The 23,988-nt window shown below is 34.7% G+C and overlaps 1 protein-coding gene across 2 annotated transcripts in view; it reads left to right on the top strand.

Annotated features, from left to right (window-relative positions):
* LOC128549139 (uncharacterized) overlaps positions 1-23,988 on the top strand; it is a 35,409-nt gene that overhangs the window by 1,654 nt on the left and 9,767 nt on the right. The window contains exon 3 of one of the 2 annotated variants that reach the window (XM_053525485.1): positions 404-1,534. The exons of the other annotated variant lie outside the window; for it this stretch is intronic. Within the exon in view, the coding sequence (XP_053381460.1) occupies positions 404-567 (164 nt within the window). The 3' untranslated portion in view covers positions 568-1,534. Of the gene's footprint in view, positions 1-403; positions 1,535-23,988 lie in introns of those variants that run through there. 2 annotated transcript variants of the gene reach the window in all.

The raw sequence follows: 23,988 nt of genomic DNA, 5'->3' as shown, positions 1-23,988 counted from the left end.
GATTTGTTAAAAACCGGAGGTCGAAAACTGCTGTAATGAAGACCAACCCGTCCGAGATTTTTTTCTGTCTCAATTTATTATCTGGCATTAAAGGCCAAACAAAATTAGTATATATTAGAGTTATTACATACTTGTTTCTATCCGTGCAGTCTGATCATGATCTGCACTGTTTGCCATTCCGTCAGTATCCTTTTGGTAAGCACCCCTTTTGACAGTTAATGGTTCTGTCCAAATTGAAAGATGGACAAGTTCATTATAGACATTTAGCAGGGAGAGGGTTAATGACGGTTGTGTTTCAGTTTCTGTTTCGGTGTATATCTAGCTTATGCTATGAATTTCTACAAGTTATTCTTGAAAGTTTCTATTTAAGTGCATAATCAAGTAAAATTATGATTTTTTTCAGGTCTTTTCTTGATGACTGCGATGGCCGTGTTTGCTGGCGGAGTGGCTCATGATGGATACGACTTCAACCTTGGTGCATGTTTTGCATTGGATATCATTGCCTGGCTAGCAGCATGGGTTGGCGGAGGACTTTTTGTAGGAGCTAAACTTACTGAAAAACAATAATACAGTAATTCAGACAAAAGTCTGAAATATCTTGCAAACACTTCATGTCTTAAATTATTTTATATTGTAGAGTTGCTTATTAACTTCGTACTTTACTAGCACCACTTTGAAATGGCTTACACTTTTTATTACTCGTACTATGTTTTAGTACACGTATGTGTATGGTAAAAATTGTGACAGAAAATCGAGATTTAGAAAAAGTCATTATCTTAATCCGTTTGGAGCTGCTTGACCAGTTATGTGTTGACGATTTATCTTTTATCATTTCCTCAAGTGAAGATGAAAAATACTCGAAGAAAATATTGAACTGTGGGATATTGTGATCGTTTACATTTGATGTCATTTTGCATAGACTGATTGATGTATATCGTGTAAAAAAGTAAACTAGAAGAGATGACGTGACGTCATTTATTTGGAAAACGTAGAATAAAGCCAAAATTCGGCCAACATTATAAAGCATATGTTTATTAACGACTGTGAGAAGTTTCATTAAAATCTACATTGTAGAAAAATTTCTATTCGGGAAAATGTTATGAAAGTTTTGGTTTTCCCACAGACTCCCATTATGAAAGTCTGGATGAGTTCCAATTTTTTCAAATCAGTCTAGCAAAAAAGCAAGTACGCGACCCTATTCTTTTTATATGCCGAATTTTCTAAGTATATTCTGAAGTTTAAGTCACTGGACAGCTCCTGTATTTCAATATCTGTCAGTCAATTTGGGTTTAAACGAAAACATAAAGTTTTGTTATGAATATGGTATCTTCTTTGAAATGAGGACGAAAGATACGAAATGCATTTCAATGCTGGGTTTTTCATTTTCCTTTTTCAAATTTCTTATGTGTACCCTGAATGTAAAACTCAATTCTTCGTGTGTTTTTTTGCTTGATGATCTATTTCTTTGTATTTAATCATGTCTTTAATATTTATTTGTGTACTTTGATGAGACTTTAATAAACCATAAAACCTATATACGTAATTATATTTGCAGTTTAACATATTTGAGAATTATTTTCTTTCCTTGTTACTTGTTTGGGTTTTTTTTAATGAAAGGGTAAAAGATGAAAAAAAAGATATAATAAAACATAACATTTTGGCCCAAATGAACACAGGTGGTAATTATTAGGTGTCGGTTCCTCCTTAATTATGAAAACGCTAAACTCTGTTATAATTATACATGTATTCCTATTCCGATACGGGTCTATCTTATCGTAAAACTTTGCACGTTTTTCTTTGTCAATATACAGAAAGCGTTGAAACCCTGTTTTTAAAGGAATTTCGAAGCAAGAAAGAAATAACTTATTTTACAATAAAATAGATATCTAGAATGTGCATGACGAGGACTTTTCAAATATATCCGGGATGGTATTTTTACTTTAACTATTCCTTCAAAAATACTTAATAAAAACAGGGTTGTCGTGTAATTCTGCCAAATATGTATAGAGAGTATATTGAATTTGAGAGACATTTTTCAAACGAATTTTGAAGCAACCAAATATTGACTTATTTTGAAGGAAAATATACTATCGTAAAGGTTTTGAACTGTTTTTTAAGGAAATATCCGGGATGGTATAATAGAATAAATAGAAATGTGTAATTTATTACATTTTCTATGGTAAATGTATCATTTTCCTATAAAAATCAATGTAAGTATAGGAATAGGATTTATCAGTTGCGCTGTCTGATGGCTTATCAGATATGTGCCGCAGATGTACTGATAAGATCGCCCAAGAGGAGAATTGTTCAACATGTTCAGGCGTGTAGCTGCCTTTACGCAGATACGCAGCTGCGTAGTGAATATCTGGCAAGCATACACAATTCAAATTGCTAATCTATGTCGTTTCAATACGATGACTATATTATGCAGCAGAGATTGCTGCATATACAATCATTGATTACTTCATATTCTATTTTTCAAAACTAGAATTATAGCGAACTCAATCGGACATGCAAAATGTGATCGTTAAACATATATTACCTGTTCCTTACCAGTAGGAATTTTTTGTATAGCAAACTGATTTATAATAAGTTGATTTAACATAAATTTAAATTCACCAATTGTCTTTGTAGTTTTACAACAATTTTTGTATAGATTTGAAGTTAAACAAATTTTGGACTTCAAGTCTAAAAGGAATTTCGAATAGGATATTTTTTGTAATAGTACAGACATACTTTTCGCACATAATAATTATTAAGTTATTTTCAGACGGCACAGCATATCTGCTATGTCTAATAATTGTACTTAAAGGTGGATAATCAGATTTTGGCCATGTAACGGATTTGTTCGAAACTTTAGCATCTGATCATTTACACTCATTTATGTTCACTTAACACTTAATACAAATTAGATTTTCACTGGAGGTATTTTTAAAATTTTATTTTCCTATCCTGGTTGCCCAACCAAGATAGAGTTATTTTATCATAAGTATAAATTTGATAAACATACTTTGCCTAAGGAAATGTTTAAATATTAGACATATTGTAATATATTTGTAAAATATTTGCATTAAAAATTATGTATTTAGATGGAATTCATTAGAAACGCAAGTTTGAAAAATTATTATTACATCCCTTTGCCTATCTTGGTTGCGCAACCAAGATAGATTGGAAATAAATGAATTCAGAAGCTTCACACAGCCTTTAAACTTGCATTTTGGTTCAGATTGTTCAATAGTTGATATGTCTATCAAATGCAAATGTAAAACTAGACATTGTATCGAAATATAAAGAAATACCCAGCTTTTTATATACTTTCATATTAAAGGGGAGTAATTACAAAATTTTATAAAAATAATAAAATATACATTTCAAATAGGAATCTAAGTCTATGTAATCGGTCTTTTTATTCCTTAAATAATTCTCTACCAGAATATACAAAAAGTTAAAAATGTCATTAAATGTTGTTCAAATGTGATTGACTACCTTTAAATGTATACAATTATCAATTATTCCATGGTAACATTGTTGTAGAAAATAAAATCCTATAGAAATCAAATAATTACGCCCGATTAAATCTTACGCTATTGCCCCACAAGTCGTAGGATACTACTGTGACATCCAGTTCACAGTGAGATAAATATCTTCCTTCTTTTATAATTGGTGATTATATATTTTTAATGGCCTATTACTAACTGAATTATATATAATTATATATACTATATTTCAGAAGACCTTAAACTACATTCAAATCAAGATTCCAGTGTAATATTGTAGAATTTATTTGACCTGTCAAAACTTGTTCCCGGCTCTCATTATATTCTGTTCACGCCCATATAAGATTAACACGAAAGTCAGAAACATAATTTGACAGGTCAGTTAAATAGTACAATACTTGGTTTTAGATGTTGTTCAGATATATCAATTATCACGCTATGATTTCAATATTTGTTTTACGAATCAATATGTTATTACAATGTCTACCCAATGCTAGTGATAAAGCCTCGTGTAATATTACACGGATACAAGGTAAAACAATACATTTCATATATAATAAATGAGAAAAATAAGTTATTTATGCAATATATTTGCTTCGAAAAATATCAGGAGGATACCCCGATCCTCACATTACCTCTGCGTACTATGAAAAATTGCCCAGCTACGCGCCTGATGTTATTTCGCAATTTACCAAACCCCTACGTTCCTCATTATACCTGCCACACACAGGATGAAATGACGGTCCACAGAAAAAAAGCTTTTTAACACAAAAGTGTTTGATTCCACACTGAATCGACTTAGTATGGACTTTCGACTTCTGATTTCCAACTTCCACACTTCTAACTTCCGCACTTCCGACTTCTAACTTCCACACTTCTCACTTCCAACTTCTTGACTTCTAACTTCCGCACTCATGACTTCTAACTTCCACACTTCTGACTTCCGACTTCTGATTTCCAACTTCAACACTTCTTACTTCCGACTTCTTGACTACTTACTTTTAACTTCCGCACTTCTGACTTCTAACTTCCGCACTTCTAACTTCTAACTTCCTGAATTTCGACTTCTGATTTCCAACTTCCACACTACTTCATTCCGACGTTTTGACTTCTTACTTCCCTCTTCTAACTTCAGCACTTCTAACTTCCGGACTTTCGACTTCTGATTTCCAACTTCCACACTTCTTACTTCCGACTTCTTACTTCCCTCTTCTAACTTCCGCACTTCTGACTTCTAACTTCCTGACTTCCAACTTCCGCACTTCTGACTTCCAACTTTCCCTCTTTGGAAGTCGGAAGTAAGTAGTGTGGAAGTTGGAGGTCGGAAGTAAGAAGTCAGGAAGTTGGGAGTCAGAAGTGCGGAAGTTAGAAGTCAGAAATGCAGAAGTAAGAAGAAGGAAGTAAGAAGTGTGGAAGTTGGAAATCAGAAGTCGAAAGTCAGGAAGTTGGAAGTCAGAAGTGTGGAAGTTAGAAGTGCAGAAGTGCAGAAGTTAGAAGTAGGAAGTAGGAAGTAGGAAGTCAAGAAGTTGGAAGTGAGAAGTGCAAAAGTTAGAAGTCAGAAGTGGGAAGTACGGAAATCAATTGTCCCTCCAGGGCTTCCATAACTTAGTGAACTGTGTATGCTCTTACTCTTTTAGCAAATGAATAATATGAACACCAACAGTGAAATTTGATAGTTCAGTTAGTTTTCTGCTGAATTATTACCTCCCTCTTTTTCTTATTTGTAAAAATGCATTCTCTTCTATGAAAACTTAACTTGAAAAGTTCTTCTTTTGGTAAAAGCACATAAACTGTCTGTGTTGAAAAAATGAAGATTTAACACGTTCTAGTTTTTGCATACAGTAAAATCAGTTTCATCATTTATTGGTAATACTGTTGGTTTAAAACATGCTTTCTTTTTCACGTTTAATTAAAGTGTCCTAACTCTTATTAAAAACTATGAAAAGCAATATTTATATGGCGATAGGTTTATTCGTTCCTTCCACCTTTATTTCTATAACATAATAGGCGAAGGTGTGATTATGAGATAATTAAATCCAGATCGTACGATAACAAAAAAAAGAGACACTTTTTAGATACCAGAAAATTACTACTTTTTTTATTAGTTATGGAAACACATAAGAATAAGTTGTTTTTACTATTTTTTCGATTCAAAATTGAAAAGCGTTTGTAACGTGATACCGGAGGTAAACTGCCTTAATTATAAAGCTTTTATATTTAACAACTTTTAGATACGTATCCTGCGTTGTGTATCGGTCAAGACCGCAAGGTAATGTTTATTGCCGCGGCGACCCGGGTTCGTTTCCCAACTTGGGCATGTTTTTTTTGTTGTTGTTTGTTTGGCATTTTAAGATAGTCAAAAAACAAAAACTCATGTTCATAATATATTCAATTTTAAAGAAAGATCATTTTTAGCCTAAATCTGGAGGTCATTGACTTTAGATTTGACATAATTATGTCATTTATTCCTTTGCAGTAGGATTATGTTACTTCGCATTATATAATTAAACATGAGCAATTAAAATATTTAAGAAACTTTATTTGTTGCGAGGTATAACTCTAAAATAGAAGTAGCCGGCAAAAAACATAATTTGTTTAATTAAAGAATAACACATTACTATTACTATTCTATGGATTTTATTTTATTGCTGCAATTAAATGTTTCCTTTCTTTCAACAAAAAATGCTTACTGTGTACAGTGTCATAAAGGTGCAAAATACCCACTATCAGCCCAAATTATTACAATTTATTACCCCCTAGTATGGTTTTTAGATTAATTGCCATAAAAGGTAATAAAGGTAACAAGCAAGGGATCACTAATTAATTAACAGAGCGTACGCAAAATTGTGTTTGATTTATTGTACCTGTTTGAAATATCTAAATATTTCAACAATTTTGAAAAACAATAAATTTAAAATGAAAAATTATTAATTTGTCAATTTCCAAAACACATTCAAACATTTATTCTTTTCTGAAATAAACATGCTAACAACAGATCGTTGTTTAAAAGGTGGATAATTTACACACTATCTTAAAATTCATCATATACATAATTATACGCCCGATTCGGAAAGCAAGAATAGTTTGTTTAAAATAAATCATTTAAATAAACGTCTACTACACACATTTTAATTTTTTTGATCTCTCTATTTGTGGTGATTCTTATGTACATGTGAACATGCTAATGATACGGTTCAAATATAATTATATATCCAAGCATCGAGAAGTTGGCACTGACATCGAAGATCGAAAATCGAAATTAAATTTCTAGCCAGCTTTAAACTTCGAGCCAGCTCGAAGATCGAAATTCAACATTGAATATGAATTTCGTGCTAGCTTTTAACTTCTAGCCAGCTCGAAGATCGAAATTCAAGATAAAATTTCGAGCTGGAATTGAATTTCGAGCCAGCTCGAAGATCGAAATTCAGATTTTGAAAAAAATTGAATTTCGAGCGGGGGTTGAATTTCGAGCCAGCTCGAAGATCGAAATTCAGATTTTAAAAAAATTGAATTTCGAGCTGGGGTTGAATTTCGAGCCAGCTCGAAGATCGATATTCAGATTTTAAAAAGGTTGAATTTCGAGCTGGGGTTGAATTTCGAGCCAGCTCGAAGATCGAAATTCAAATTATGAAAAAGTTTAATTTCGAGCTGGGGTTGAATTTCGAGCCAGCTCGATATTCAGATTTTCAAAAAGTTGAATTTCGAGCCAGCTCGAAGATCGAAATTCAAATTACCAAAAAGTTGAATTTCGAGCTGAGGTTGAATTTCGAGCCAGCTCGAAGATCGAAATTCCAATTATCAAAAAGATTTTCAAAATCTGAATTTCGATCTCCGAGCTGACTCGAAATTCAACCCCAGCTCGAAATTCAACTGTTTGATAATTTGAATTTCGATCTTCGAGCTGGCTCGAAATTCAACCCCAGCTCGAAATTTAACTTTTTGATAATTTGAATTTCGATCTTCGAGCTGGGTCGAAATTCAACTCCAGCTCGAAATTCAACTTTTTCAAAATCTGAATTTCGATCTTCGAGCTGGCTCGAAATTCAACCCCAGCTCGAAATTCAATATTTTTTTAAGATTTTGAAAAAGTTGAATTTCGAGCTGGGGTTGAATTTCGAGCCAGCTCGAAGATCGAAATTCAGATTTTGAAAAGTTGAATTTCGAGCTGGGGATGAATTTCGAGCCAACTCGAAGATCGAAATTCAAATTATGAAAAAGTTGAATTTCGAGCAGGGGTTCAATTTCGAGCCAGCTCGAAGATCGAAATTCAAATTATCAAAAAGTTGAATTTCGAGCTGGGGTTGAACTTCGAGCCAGCTCGAAGATCGAAATTCAAATTATCAAACAGTTGTATTTCGAGCTGGGGTTGAATTTCGAGCCAGCTCGAAGATTGTTATTCAGATTTTGAAAAAGTTGAATTTCGAGCTGGAGTTGAATTTCGACCCAGCTCAAAGATCGAAATTCAAATTATCAAAAAGTTTAATTTCGATCTGGGGTTGAATTTCGAGCCAGCTCGAAGATCGAAATTCAAATTAAGAAAAAGTTGAATTTCGAGCTGAGGTTGAATTTCGAGCCAGCTCGAAGATCGAAATTCAAATTATCAAAAAGATTTTCAAAATCTGAATTTCGATCTCCGAGCTGACTTGAAAGTCAACCCCAGCTCGAACTTCAACTTTTTGATAATTTGAATTTCGATCTTCGAGCTGGCTCGAAATTCAATCCCAGCTCGAAATTCAGCTTTTACAAAATCGTAATTTCGATCTTCGAGCTGGCTCGAAATTCAACACAAGCTCGAAATTAAACTTTTTCATAATGTGAATTTTGATCTTCGAGCTGGCTCGAAATTCAACACAAGCTCGAAATTAAACTTTTTCATAATGTGAATTTTGATCTTCGAGCTGGCTCGAAATTCAACCCCAGCTCGAAATTCAACTTTTTCATAATTTGAATTTCGATCTTCGAGCTGGCTCGAAATTCAACCCCAACTCGAAATTCAATTTTTTTTAAAGATTTTGAAAAAGTTGAATTTCGAGCTGGGGTTGTATTTCGAGCCAGCTCGAAGATCGATATTCAGATTTTGAAAAAGTTGAATTTCGAGCTGGGGTTGAATTTCGAGCCAGCTCGAAGATCGAAATTCAAATTATCAAAAAGTTGAATTTCGAGCTGGGGTTGAATTTCGAGCCAGCTCGAAGATCGAAATTCAAATTATGAAAAAGTTTAATTTCGAGCTGGGGTTGAATTTCGAGCCAGCTCGATATTCAGATTTTCAAAAAGTTGAATTTCGAGCCAGCTCGAAGATCGAAATTCAAATTACCAAAAAGTTGAATTTCGAGCTGAGGTTGAATTTCGAGCCAGCTCGAAGATCGAAATTCCAATTATCAAAAAGATTTTCAAAATCTGAATTTCGATCTCCGAGCTGACTCGAAATTCAACCCCAGCTCGAAATTCAACTGTTTGATAATTTGAATTTCGATCTTCGAGCTGGCTCGAAATTCAACCCCAGCTCGAAATTCAACTTTTTGATAATTTGAATTTCGATCTTCGAGCTGGGTCGAAATTCAACTCCAGCTCGAAATTCAACTTTTTCAAAATCTGAATTTCGATCTTCGAGCTGGCTCGAAATTCAACCCCAGCTCGAAATTCAATATTTTTTTAAGATTTTGAAAAAGTTGAATTTCGAGCTGGGGTTGAATTTCGAGCCAGCTCGAAGATCGAAATTCAGATTTTGAAAAAGTTGAATTTCGAGCTGGGGATGAATTTCGAGCCAACTCGAAGATCGAAATTCAAATTATGAAAAAGTTGAATTTCGAGCAGGGGTTCAATTTCGAGCCAGCTCGAAGATCGAAATTCAAATTATCAAAAAGTTGAATTTCGAGCTGGGGTTGAACTTCGAGCCAGCTCGAAGATCGAAATTCAAATTATCTAACAGTTGTATTTCGAGCTGGGGTTGAATTTCGAGCCAGCTCGAAGATTGTTATTCAGATTTTGAAAAAGTTGAATTTCGAGCTGGAGTTGAATTTCGACCCAGCTCAAAGATCGAAATTCAAATTATCAAAAAGTTTAATTTCGAGCTGGGGTTGAATTTCGAGCCAGCTCGAAGATCGAAATTCAAATTAAGAAAAAGTTGAATTTCGAGCTGAGGTTGAATTTCGAGCCAGCTCGAAGATCGAAATTCAAATTATCAAAAAGATTTTCAAAATCTGAATTTCGATCTCCGAGCTGACTTGAAAGTCAACCCCAGCTAGAACTTCAACTTTTTGATAATTTGAATTTCGATCTTCGAGCTGGCTCGAAATTCAATCCCAGCTCGAAATTCAGCTTTTACAAAATCGTAATTTCGATCTTCGAGCTGGCTCGAAATTCAACACAAGCTCGAAATTAAACTTTTTCATAATGTGAATTTTGATCTTCGAGCTGGCTCGAAATTCAACACAAGCTCGAAATTAAACTTTTTCATAATGTGAATTTTGATCTTCGAGCTGGCTCGAAATTCAACCCCAGCTCGAAATTCAACTTTTTAATCATTTGAATTTCGATCTTCGAGCTGGTTCGAAATTCAACCCCAACTCGAAATTCAATTTTTTTTAAAGATTTTGAAAAAGTTGAATTTCGAGCTGGGGTTGTATTTCGAGCCAGCTCGAAGATCGATATTCAGATTTTGAAAAAGTTGAATTTCGAGCTGGGGTTGAATTTCGAGCCAGCTCGAAGATCGAAATTCAAATTATCAAAAAGTTGAATTTCGAGCTGGGGTTGAATTTCGAGCCAGCTCGAAGATCGAAATTCAAATTATGAAAAAGTTGAATTTCGAGCTGGAGTTGAATTTCGAGCCAGCTCGAAGATCGAAATTCAGATTATGAAAAAGTTGAATTTCGAGCTGGAGTTGAATTTCGAGCCAGCTCGAAGATCGAAATTCAGATTTTGAAAAAGTTGAATTTCGAGCTGGAGTTGAATTTCGAGCCAGCTCGAAGATCGAAATTCAGATTTTGAAAAAGTTGAATTTCGGGCTGGGGTTGAATTTCGAGCCAGCTCGAAGATCGAAATTCAAATTATTAAAAAGTTGAATTTCGAGGTGAGGTTGAATTTCGAGCCAGCTCGAAGATCGAAATTCAAATTATCAAAAAGTTGAATTTCGAGCTGGGGTTGAATTTCGAGCCAGCTCGAAGATCGAAATTCAAATTATGAAAAAGTTGAATTTCGAGCTGGAGTTGAATTTCGAGCCAGCTCAAAGATCGAAATTCAGATTTTGAAAAAGTTTAATTTCGGGCTGGGGTTGAATTTCGAGCCAGCTCGAAGATCGAAATTCAAATTATCAAAAAATTGAGTTTCCTGGTGAGGTTGAATTTCGAGCCAGCTCGAAGATCGAAATTCAAATTATCAAAAAGTTGAATTTCGATCTCCGAGCTGGCTCGAAATTCAATTCCACTCGAAATTCAACTTTTTGATAATTTGATTTTCGATCTTCGAGCTGGCTCGAAATTCAACCCCAGCTCGAAATTCAACTTTTTCAAAATCTGAATACCGATCTTCGAGCTGGCTCGAAATTCAACCCCAGCTCGAAATTCAACTTTTTCAAAATCTGAAATTCGATCTCCGAACTGATTCGAAATTCAACCGTAGCTCGAAATTCAATTTTTTTGTAAATCTGAATTTCGATCTTCGATCTGGCTCGAAATTCAACCCCAGCTCGAAATTCAACTTTTTCATAATTTGAATTTCGATCTTCGAGCTGGCTCGAAATTCAATACCAGCTCGAAATTCAACTTTTTTATAATCTGAATTTCGATCTTCGAGCTGGCTCGAAATTCAATACCAGCTCGAAATTCAACTTTTTTATAATCTGAATTTCGATCTTCGAGCTGGCTCGAAATTCAATTCCAGCTCGGAATTCAACTTTTTCAAAATATGAATTTCGATCTTCGAGCTGGCTCGAAATTCAACCCTAGCTCGAAATTCAACTTTTTAAAAATCTGAATATCGATCTTCGAGCTGGCTCGAAATTTAACCCCAGCTCTATATTCAACTTTTTGAAAATCTGAATTTCGATCTTCGAGCTGGCTCGGAATTCAACCCCAGCTCGATATTCAAGTTTTAGAAAATCTGAATTTCGATCTTCGAGCTGGCTCGAAATTCAATTCCAGCTCGAAATTCTATCTTGAATTTCGATAATCGAGCTGACTAGAAGTTAAAAGCTAGCACGAAATTCATATTCAATGTTGAATTTCGATCTTCGAGCTGGCTCGAAGTTTAAAGCTGGCTAGAAATTTAATTTCGATTTTCGATCTTCGATGTCAGTGCCAACTTCTCGACGCTATATATCCATGGGTCATATTTTGACGATCTAAAGAAAACAATTAATCAAGGTGACACTTTCTTTTTAGAACATACAACTTCATCCTTGTGTGTGTGTAATTTTTTCAATAACAAATCCTGCATATATTTATCGTTCAGCCGAAATATGTGATGATAAGACGTTTTGTTTTCAACAAGTTTAAAACAGTTTAGAAAAAGAAAAAAAGAGCTAAAAAACTGATAAATAATGATGATCTAAAACATAAATTGACTTGGGCATAATTATACATTTATCTTTAGATCACAAAGTCGCTGTAAACGTCTAAAGTAACCGAGTCGTTTGCTTAGATATTAGCTATCGCATTCGGGAAACTTCGGAAATTTCCGAGCCGGTCCGAATCTCAATTTTAAAAATAATAGTGATTGTATAAAAGGCACAAAAGGTAAACGAAAAAATAAAAATATTTATTTTATTTTTACACAGTTGATATTTATTTTATTTTTACACAGTTGAGCCGAGCACTAATTTTTCTGTGCAACATCGCCGAAGCAAAATCGATTATTTTTTCCATTTTCCGTATTTTGCGCAATATATCAACGAAAATGACCCTAAATTTTGTCCCGAATTAGACTGTTACTATTGACTTTAATGGAAAATAAGGGTGGTAACATAAACGGTTCAAAAGGTAAGCAGGGCGTAGAGACGATTTGAGCATTGGGGCGGCGGAGGGGATGGGTTTGGAAGGGGTATATATGCCCCTTTTATGAACGGGACCGGGGTGGCCCCGGGAAAATTTTGCATATAGCTGGAAATGGTGCAATCTGGCGACTTCTTGGACTGCTCATAGCTGTTGAACATACTCATTTTTTTTTCAAGTTTTCACTCCTATTTACTGTTTACTGTGTTTAAACACTGTAATGGCGGTACGATGTTAGATATGGACAACGTCTTGCCAAGGTAGAACCAGTAATGTTTAAGTAGGAGATCGATCAAAAGACCCTGACTTAAAGGTGTAATGCAATCCTTATGGCATTTTAGTCATTATAATCTGTTCGGCAGTAAGAAGTTAAATACAATAAACTTTTATTAATTAACACTACTGGATGCAGATACAATTAAACATGGTTTAAAACCCTGTAAAATATCCATTAAAATAGGAAAAAAAGTTAATATACCCCATTAATTCTTGCATCACTTATTGGCTTCGAAAAAATAGTGAAATTCTGTATATTTTGAATTTTACAGGATTATTCATGGCCCTTAAATTTTATTTAATGCCCATTAAATGTTCAGGTTCTGTACGATTTCATTTAAGAGTAAACTTAATGACCCTTAACAGCAATCCCTCAAACATTCGCTCTTAGCTGTTTAAGTGCATGCACCTGAGCACAAAGTACTGAAGGAGAGCTAAATTGTGATCGCCCATTGTGCGCTGACATTGTCATCAGCAGTGGCTTTTTGAATACATCTGACTCCTAATGTCTGTACCAATAAAAACTTGGTCAGAATGTTTTTCAATATAAAAATGTTGAATAGTTAAAACTACCTACATGGTCACTTGATCTATTAAACCGGTACCTGTAAACTATTCTCCATTTATTTTCTCATTTCATATGAATATATGACAGAATGAGGATACAATATGACAAATGTTTGTACGAGGCTGTTACATGTGTTTACATTACAAAATAATGAGAGTAAAAAGAAGAATCAAATATTCTTCTAGCATTTTTTTCATAACAGTACATATGTATATATATTATTACGTGTGTAGAAAAACATAGTTTAAATCAATACGGCAAATGTCAATATGAAGTTGATTATCTTAAGATGTCTAATTCTGATGGCAAATTTTCACGGCCCTTAATTTGATATATCATTTAAATATTACGAACTCATTAAAATTAAATCTGACATATTTAATGAGACCATTAATCAATTTTAATAATTAACGGCCATTAACAGAGTATTTAAAAAATTAATGGCCCCATTAGTATTTACTAATTAATGTGGAATTAAGGGGTACCTTTTTAATGTCACATTAATTTCATGCCAATTAAAAATTTCATGGAGTTTTAAGGATCCAATTAACTTATTTTAATGGTTTATTTTAAGCAGCTTTTCATGGCCATCAAAGTCATTTTAACAAGGTATATTTTACCAAGGTTTTGATATACTTATTTCATGGCTTTTTAATATATGGCATTAAAACTATGGTCATGAAAATCCCATTAAATAGTAAGAAGTAATGGGTGAATTTTAATGGTAACCTGTTAAAACTCTGTTAAAAACGTTTGAAAAAATTAAGGCCAATTTCATGACCCTTTTAATGGCAAGTGCATCCAGTAGTGTAATGTGTCGCCTATATTCCGAGTCTGTGTTGCGTGAAAATACAGCAACCTTGGTCGTTGCGGATTATCGATTTTGTACAATACTCTGTCACCAAGGCGATCTAGCAAGGCGTCGGCAATATCATTCGCCGATGCACTTCATGATAAATTGACAACTGGCAAGGGAAGACCACTGTATTTATTCTCAATTATATTTTCTAGCTTTTTTTTCAAAAAAAAAAATACGAGTTCGGCATATTGCCGCTCCTCGAAATATTGGGGCCACCATTTCAAAAAATTCCAGGGGGACAACCCATAACCTCCCTGCCGCACCTACATGTACCCCAGCCAATGCACCTCGTAAATGACGCCTTGATTCTAAAATGGTACCCTAAACCTCCGCTCCGCCCCTAGCAAATGTATATAACAAACTGCTTTATCTACATTAAAATTTGTACAGAATGTATTGGAAATCGCACATGAGGAACTAATTGTTATCACGCAAAGGCGGTTTAGGCGTTCCATAGATATTTATACACAACATCTCGAGTAATATGCCCTTGATTTATCAAAAAATGTGTATTCCACTATTTTAACATTTTAACACCATGTGCGCCCTCAGCTCTCCGCCAACCCTTATCAGGTGAATACCAATAAGATTTGGACAATTTCCAGACCCGGATCCAAAAAAAAAATGATGGGGGTGGGGTGGGGCAGGGTAGGGGCGGACCGGAGCTTTAGGACACCATTTTAGAATCAAAGCGTTATTGACGATGTGCATTGGCTTGGGTACATGTAGGTACGGCAGGGAGGTCAGGGGTTGTCACCCTGGAAAATTTTGAAATGGTGGCATCTGGCGCATTTAAGAATTAGCTTTGATTCATCAAAAATTCTACAATTTACCATTTTACACGTAAGAAATAGCTTCATTGCTTTGCAAGTCCTACAGATATTTAGACAGAATGTTAATATCAATACATTTTTGTCAAGTTTGAATCCAGGCAAAACAGAAGGTCTTCTATCGTTATGTACCAATGATCATTGACAGGGGGCCTTCGTGGCCGAGTTGTTAAGGTCGCTGATTTTGAATCAGTTGCGCCTCACAGATGTGTGTTCAGGCCTCACTCGGGGTGTTGAATTCTTCATGTGAGTAAGCCATTCAGCTGGCTTGTGGAATATCTGTGGTTCTACGCATGTACCCGCTCGTGATGAAATAATGCACGAAGGGGCCCTTGGGGTCTTCCTCCACCATAAAAGCTGGAAAGTCGCCATATGACCTTAAATAGTGTCCGTGGGACGTTAACCGTAACAAAAAGAAATGTGCGATATTTGATGTGTGTACAGGTTAGTGTACCCAATTCGTTTGTTTTATTCCGTCGTACTGTATTTGTCCTCTTTTGCATATTTGTCAACACTAAAAGTGAATATTTTAGTTCGTAGAAAGTGTATAAATATCTAAGCGCTTGCGAAATAAACAACGACATGATATTTACCAAGATTCTATCACGTGGAATAACTTTGAGGTCCCGCAGTTTTCCTAAAATGATCCGTGAACTAATAATAGTACTCAAGGTCATATAAGTGTATTTTTCTATGTAACCTGTAGGTTGCCATATAAACCTTTCGCCTGGGATTGGAGAGTGCGAAATCAGGCAATAGACAAGAGTATAATCTCTTATTCGTGTCGTTTTAGTAGAACTTTACATTTACAGTCGTACTTTGAAAACAAATTTAAATGTTGCATATATTTAAACCTATAAGGATAGTTGACTGACTTTCGATGATTTTCTTTATGGCCAAACGAAATTTTATGTCAATGAAATAATTTCATCATATTATATAGGTGGAGATTGATTTTAGAGCAATTGCAGATAATGTGTCTATCCTTATTTCATATGATAGCACATATTATCCTGGTAGAATACTTTTACTTATCAAACTACAAAGACCATATCGTCACTTAGCGCAAAAAGTGAATAAGCCCTTCTTTAAGTCAATGCAGCTATCCACTTTTTGCATTGAGGTGGTGAAATGAGGACTTCTTATTTACTTCTATTTGTAATTGTGTAATAGTTCGCCAATTCAATATCAGTGTTTTGTATTTAGTTTAAGGCAGTTGTTAAATCTAGAATGACAAAGGTATATTTGTCACGGTTGATGTAAAGACCGTAGCTCGTATAGTACACCTTTTTTGTCAATTATCATGTGTTTTATCAACAACAACAACAACAACAAACTTTATTAGCAATATCGACATAACATGTCTTTGGCTAATGAACAGATATAACTATAATAAATAACTAGATCTACATGCACTTGAGTAAACATTACAATTATATGTATAATAAAAGAAATTCGTATCAATGGTCTTAACTTGTTCCCGGCTTTCATTATATTCTGTTCATGTCTACACTCTACAAAATTCTTAATCGGTCAGTTTTTATTGTATTACTATTTTGTTAATAATACATGTATTTACATGAAATTTCACATACCGACATTTAAATAGGTACAGCAGCTAATTACTGTTTTATTTTTGACCGAATCGCCGCCAAAGTAACCGCATTAAGCGTTTTGACCATTTTAGCATATTTTGCACGTGCAGAGCATGTGTACCAATATGCACGTTTTAATGAACACTTTTGACATTACTGACAAAAGTCCTACTAGAAAAACACATATCATGGTGAAATTGACGTTAAAACGTGCATATTGTTACACATGCCCTGCACGTGCAAAATATGCTAAATTGGTCAAAACGCCTAATGCTGTTACTTTGGCGGCGAGTCGGTCAAAAATAAATTAATAATAAGCTGCAGTACCTATTCAAATGTCGGCATGTGAAATTTCGTGAAAATACATACATAATTAACAAAACAGCAATACAAATATAAACTGACCGATTAGGAATTTTGTTGAGTGTATATAACATTTACATGAAAGCCAGAATCATTTTTGACAGGTTAACTAAATAGTACAATACATACATTGATGTGACTGAAATAAACTGAAGCCAAATATGTTATCTTGTACAAAAATGTTTAGTTTCGCAGTTGTTTAGCCCTGCTAAACTTCATCTCAGGTGTAAACAAGTTATCAAGTATAAAAGTACAAATGTTCAAACAGTAATCAAACCTATGCAACGGTCTGTTTTGCAAGTTTTTGCACGCTCGTCCACATTATGAAAGGTTGTTAAAATGTTATAAAATGTACTTAAGGTTTTGAATAATCAAGTACATTCCTCAGCGGAATTCTTAAACATTTATGTTTCAATAGAGTTTAAACTTGCATTCCTTTGCCTTCATAAATAGGTGTCACATCATGCAGGAAGTTCAATTTTAACGACCATTGTATAGAGACCGTACCATAGCTCTTCCCCTTTCTCCATTTTTTTTTTAAAAAGTGGTTTTTACAAGAGCACCGGTTACGATTGAAAATGTAAACAACCGACTCAATAAATTATTCGAATGAATGAATGAATGATCGTCGATCTTAGTCATAATACTGATTGTCAGTGAATGCTAATGACTCCATGTGTTGCAGAAAGGTATTTAGTTTGTAACTGTAATTTCCTATCAATTGATATCCTGTCGAAACTGGTAAAATAATTGCTTATATTAGGACAAAGCCCACTGTGTTTGCCGTTCGCCAGCTGCTAAAAAGGCAAATATATAAGATTCAGTGTAAGTTATATTTCACTGGTACTACCAGTTAGTAACTTCATACTCGAAAAAACAAGTCAGAGAAATTTGGGCAGTTTTGACCGATTAAAACGTTTGCAGCATTAGATTATATTTTTTCTTTACACGAAAATTGCCGTTAGGTAACCAAGCGAATACGCCGATAATCCGGAGTCGGCCGATTATGTGTTATTGTCACAAAACTGTTCCAGTTCACGTAATGTAATCGGTGCACTTAAACTGCCTAGCTATAGCTACTGCTGTTATAGAGAAGTGGTAGAGTGTCTGCCTTAGGTGTGAGAGGTTCTGGGTTCGAGTCACAGTTAGAGCTTAACAATTTTCATTCTGCTACAGCATCTTTTGCTGTTAAAGGACTGTTCCAGTTGTTCTATATTTTTTAGCACACAGTATCATGGATCATTATTTAGAAATCCAGATCACAGTTGAATGTTAAATCAAATGCACCCAAGTAGAAAATATTCGCTATATTATGTCCATTTGATGTTTCTGCTCTCCAGGTCCAAGAAGAGTTACATTTCCTTGATCACAAAATTTTCCTTTACATGAAAATATTAAATGCTCATAACTCTACGCTTCTGGTTAAAATATTGTTAATATATCTATTTTTGAGAAATATATGTACATTTGTCTTCATTTCAAAGCTTTTTCACTTCATACCTATGATTTGAAAAACTTAGGTACTATCTCTACATTGTAACGAGCTGAATTTGGTAAGCTGTACAATTTTCTTCTCACTCGTTCAATATGAATATAATCGGACAATCCCTTCAATAACAGGTAGACACGAATCTGCTTTATAATTGTATAGTTACGGCCGGACGAACGGACAGAAATGCTGAGGAACAACGCCAACACTATACCCATCAGCCTTCGGCGAATTCATGTAAATGTTGAGTTCATTTAACAAGTACACAAGGCGTTTGGTTTTATATTTCTATCGAGCCCGCTTGCGGTGCAAATACAGGTGCTATGTTAATCAGTTCTGTCACTGCCAAATAGTATAAGAAACGTTACTTTTTAGACAGCTGGCGGGCTCAACATTCTGCTCGTGGGCATGCAGAATGTTTTTCTAGTTACAAAAATATCTAAACATTCCAAAGCAGATGGAACGTTTTGGGCGGTCGAATACTTCAACGGACTGTAAATGATCACAATTCTGTGGGTAAAATGTTTCTATTTACTTTGATTTAGCGTCCGCTATTTACTCAAGCATTCGTTTCTGCATTGACAAAACATGTTTACTTGAGCTTATTGTATTCTAAAATCCTCAACAGATCAGGGATGATGAAAAACTTCTATTCCCCCTACCACTTTAAGCCATTCTGTCGGGAACAAACATCTTTCTGTGGAAACTTAAAAGTCATCCCATCCAAATAAGTAGGAAGACTTCTAGGGCTACTGAATATAAAAAGTAAAAGTATCAGTGCAATAGTGTAATCATTGAAAAGTACATTCTAAATTGTATAAGTCTTACAGTAATATCCCGAAATGATAATGTTTAGATGTATTCAGTACTCTTGAACCTAGACACGAAGAATCAAGTTTCACAAATAGTCGGTCAAAAGGAATGTTTAAAGACATAAATAGTCAGAATTTTGAAATCTGCATATAACAGCAAAAAGTCGAATACCAAGGTTATTCATAATGTCGGTTGGCGTCAAAGAAAACTCTCTCATCTGTGTCGTTTTAGGTTTGGTTTTGATTACAATTTCAAAGCATTGACATCCAGAACAATCTGTTGTGGGGTGCTCTTGTTTCCAATATTCAAGTGTTTTTTGTCTATAATGATATTACGATCTAATCCTATGATCAGATAAAAACAGCTGTTGTTTGAATGATTTATTGTGTTGCCGCTTTTATTGACAAATCATACAGAACATTCCTGCGATGTACAAACTAATTGAAAATATATTTTAACATATTTGCGGTTTGTCATGTTTAACATGATTTGTGAACGTGAAAAAGCTTATTGTGCATTAGCATTGAAATATATTTATAGATTTTCCACGAAAACACTACGTTTTTTTTCACACGAAATATATTTATAAATTTTCCACGAAAACACGTACTTTTGTGGTACGAAAGTAGGTTAAATGAACATATGCGCTGGTTTGTAAGTCCCGGTGGAGCAATGATCTTTCCAACTTTTGCGCTAGGATTTGTGCGGCCGAGCGGGACTGGTTAAGATGTAAGGATGGAACTAGGAAGACAAAAAAATTAAATCCTTGTTTATCTCGGCCAGACCTGTCTGGTTAGGAAGTCCAAAAGAGTTAAGGGGCTGATTGGGTGTCATTTAAAAAATGCTTTCGGATTGTGATAATAATAGCACTGTTTTTTGGAAGTCCATTGGTAAAATACGTGTCTTTTTCAATCAAGGTCTGAACAGATAACGTTTGATATTGAAACAGTGTTGTGTAAATCGAAATATAATTTTAATAGTAATAGTATTTTTAATTGTACCTAGAAAATATAATGTTTGTCATGGTAATAGTGTTACAAATGGCGTAGTTGCAAATGAAAATCAGGCAAGATGTTTGAACCGCTAAATTATGAAAGCTAAACGTGGAAATCATATGAAATAGAAAATTTACTTGTAGATATTTAAAACAAGAAGACCAAGCGGTCCTAGGTCGCTCACCTGAGAACAACTGGATCAAATTTAATGAATATTCTGCTTAAAATGCGGCCCCTTTTGCATACACCTGACTTGACCAGTTGACCTAGTTTTTGATCCAAAATGACCCAAATTTGAACTCGAACCAGCTTTAATCAAGTCAAACATTCTGATCAAATTTCACCAAAATTACCAGAAAACTGCAGCCCCTTTTGCATACACATGACCCATATTTGAACTAAACCTAGATTTCGTCAAGATAAACATTCTGATCAAATTTTATGAACATTCTACCTTAAATATGGCCCCTACAACATTCACAAAGTTTTTCTTTGATTTTACTGAACGACCTAGTTCTTGGCCCCAGATGACCCTGATCTAAAATCGGCCTAGATAGCATTAAGACAAACATTCTGATCAAAATGGCCTAAAATTTGAAAGTTTCTAAGTGGAGTTAAGAACACGTTTTCCTTCATCAATAAGTATTCTTTTATCAAATTGCACGATATAACAAGTTAAAGCATAGCAAAAGTTCCTTCTAGGGCACATCTATATAAATATATAATGATCATCTTGTAAAATTTTGGTTGCAATGTCTGTTTTATAGTACCAAAAGTGTCAAGTAAGTATTTACGCTAGTTATTTAACACAAATTGTTAAATCCAACAACAAATTAAATCTGTCACCACTTCCAGTTGAGTAAATACGACAATAAGACATTGACCCGGTCAATCCATTACGATTCGATGCGTGAATTTATTGCGCATAATTAGAGGGTCGCAATAGGGTTTGTTTTCACATGTTAACCATGCATTTGAAGGTAACGATAATATTTAGTTGTTTACATGTAAATTTGCTGTATCTGTTTATACATATGTTATGTTCTTCAAGAATGGAGGAAATAAAAGAATCAATTAACCATCCTCGAGTTTAGTAATATGTAATCCACGGAACACGTTCAGTCAGAGAGTCGCCTCAATTAGGAAAGAATAGTTTTAACGTCAGAGGTTATTTTTAAAGGTAAAGGTAAAGGTAAATTTTATTTACCGTCGCTTTGTGAAACAATTAACATAAGCTCTGTAGAGCTTTTGAGCGACCCTATTTTAAGAACATTTTAAGAACAGTTAAAATTATTTATACCTTTCCCCTAGCAATTTGCTGGTACCCATTTACAGCTGGGTCGGCTGAGGCAATCATGATAAAGTGCCTTGCCCAAGGGCACACTGCAATGGGAGTAGCCAGGATTCGAACCAGGGGCCTTCACCTCCGTAGGAAAGCGTCTTAGCCCTCTCGACCAATGCGTCCACATAAGGTCACGGAGTTTGATTGGCCAGCTTGTAATGACAACAGCTTTCGATATCAGTAGCTCAGTCAAGTGTGACTTACCGAATCATAATGTTCCTTCTCTTAACAATATATCCGTTATAGAAGAACATATTTGACATAACTGAAAATACGTTTACCATTATAGGTATGGGAAATCTTCAGGTTTTAACAGAATTTTTAAACAGATCTTTTTAAACAAATCTAAAATTTTCGCTACGAGCACAGCTGTCGACCACAATCAAAAAATGACCATGAATTCTGTGAAAGCAGCTGGAACTATGGTCAAAATATTTTTGTGGTCCTCGAGTGTGCTCACTACTAAAAATATACCTATGTGACCTAAATATGGCAAAAAAATGTCTATCCAGAGTAAAATGCAGCCAATATTGGTGACCTAGTTTTTGACCAGAGATGACCCCTTTTCGAACTCAACCTTGATTTCATCAAAACAAACATTCTGATCAAATATCATGAAGATCCAGTGTAAAAGGCATTCCCTATTGCCAACACAAGCTTAGCAACTAGGTTTTAATTCCTAATTTATTCATATTCGAATTTGATCTAGTATTCATCAAGACAACCATTCTGACTAAATTTTATGAATATACTGTGTAAAATGCAGCCCCTATTGCGTACACAAGGTTTTTCTTTGATTTGACCTAGTGACCTAGTTTTTGACCCTAGATGACCCATACTCACAGTTGATATGTAGTTCATTAAGGTAATCATTATACCCAAATGTCATGAATATCAATTGAAAAGTTTTTCTTTAATTTGACCTAGCGACCTTGTTTTTGACCCAATTTTACGCATATTCAAACTTGACATAGATTTCATCAAGGATATCATTCCGACTAAATTTTATGAATATTAAGTGCAAGATGCAGGTCCCTATTGCGTACACAAGGGTTTTCTTTGATTTGAACTAGTGACCTAGTTTTTTAACCTTATATGACCCATATTCAAATTTAACCTAGATTTCATTAAGGTAATCATTCTGACCAAATGTCATGAAGATCAAATCATCAATTGACAAGAGGGCCATGAAGGCCCTGTATCGCTCACCTGACCTATTGACCTAAAGATCATCAAGATAAACATTCTGACTAAGTTTCATTAAAATATGGTCATAAATGTGGCCTCTAAAGTGTTAACTAGCTTTTCCTTTGATCTGACCCGGTAACCTAGTTTTTGACCCCACATGACCCAGATTTTGAACTTGACCTAAGGATCATAAAGATTAACATTCTGACCAAGTTTCATGAAGATACAGTCATAAATGTGGCCTCTATAATGTTAACGAACTTTTCCTTTGATTTGACCTAGTGACCTAGGTTTTGACCTCAACTGACCCAGATTTGAACGTGATTTATAGATCATCAAGATTAACATTCTGACCAAGTTTCATTAAGATATGATCACAAATAAGGCATCCACAGTGTTAACTAGTTTTTCCTTTGATTTGGCCTGGTGACCTAGTTTTTGACATAAATGTGGCCTCTACAATGTTAACAAGCTTTTCCTTTGGTTTGACCTGGTAACCTAGTTTTTGAACCTAGATGACCCAATATCGAGCTCATCCAAGATTTTATTGAGGGTAACAGTCAGACTAAGTTTTATTAAGATTCGGCCAAAACTGTGACCTCCAGAGTATTAACAAGTTTTTCCTTTGATTTGACTCGGTGACCTAGTTTACGATCCCAGATGACCCAATATCAAACTCATCCAAGATTTTATTGAGAGTAACATTCTGACCAAGTTTCATTAAGATTGGGCCAAAACTGTGAGCTCTAGAGTGTTTTAAAAGTCAAATTGTTGACGACGGACGACGGACACAGGGCGATCACAAAAGCTCACCTTTGAGCACTTCGTGCTCAGGTGAGCTATAAATTGCAGACTGAATCGCAAACACAAGTTTTTTCTTTGATTTGACCTTGCGACCTTGTTTTTGACCAAATATTAAGCATATTCGACTCGACATAGACTTTATCAATGCAATTATTCTGACTATATCTTATGAATATTCAGTGCAAAATGCAGTCCCTATTGCGTAGACAAGGGTTTTCTTTGATTTGACAGGGTGACTTAGTTTTATACCCAAGACAACCCATATTCGAACTTGACCTAGATTTCATCCAGACAAATTTTCAAATTTCATGAAGATCGGGTGTAATATGCAGTCCCTATTGTATACATATGGTTTTTCTTTGATCTGACCTAGCGACATAGT

This window comes from Mercenaria mercenaria, chromosome 15 (genome assembly GCF_021730395.1).
Source record: "Mercenaria mercenaria strain notata chromosome 15, MADL_Memer_1, whole genome shotgun sequence".
Classification (NCBI taxonomy): Eukaryota; Metazoa; Mollusca; class Bivalvia; order Venerida; family Veneridae; genus Mercenaria; species Mercenaria mercenaria.
Note: the sequence above shows the minus strand (reverse complement) of the source record. Positions and strands in the feature narration are given on the sequence as shown.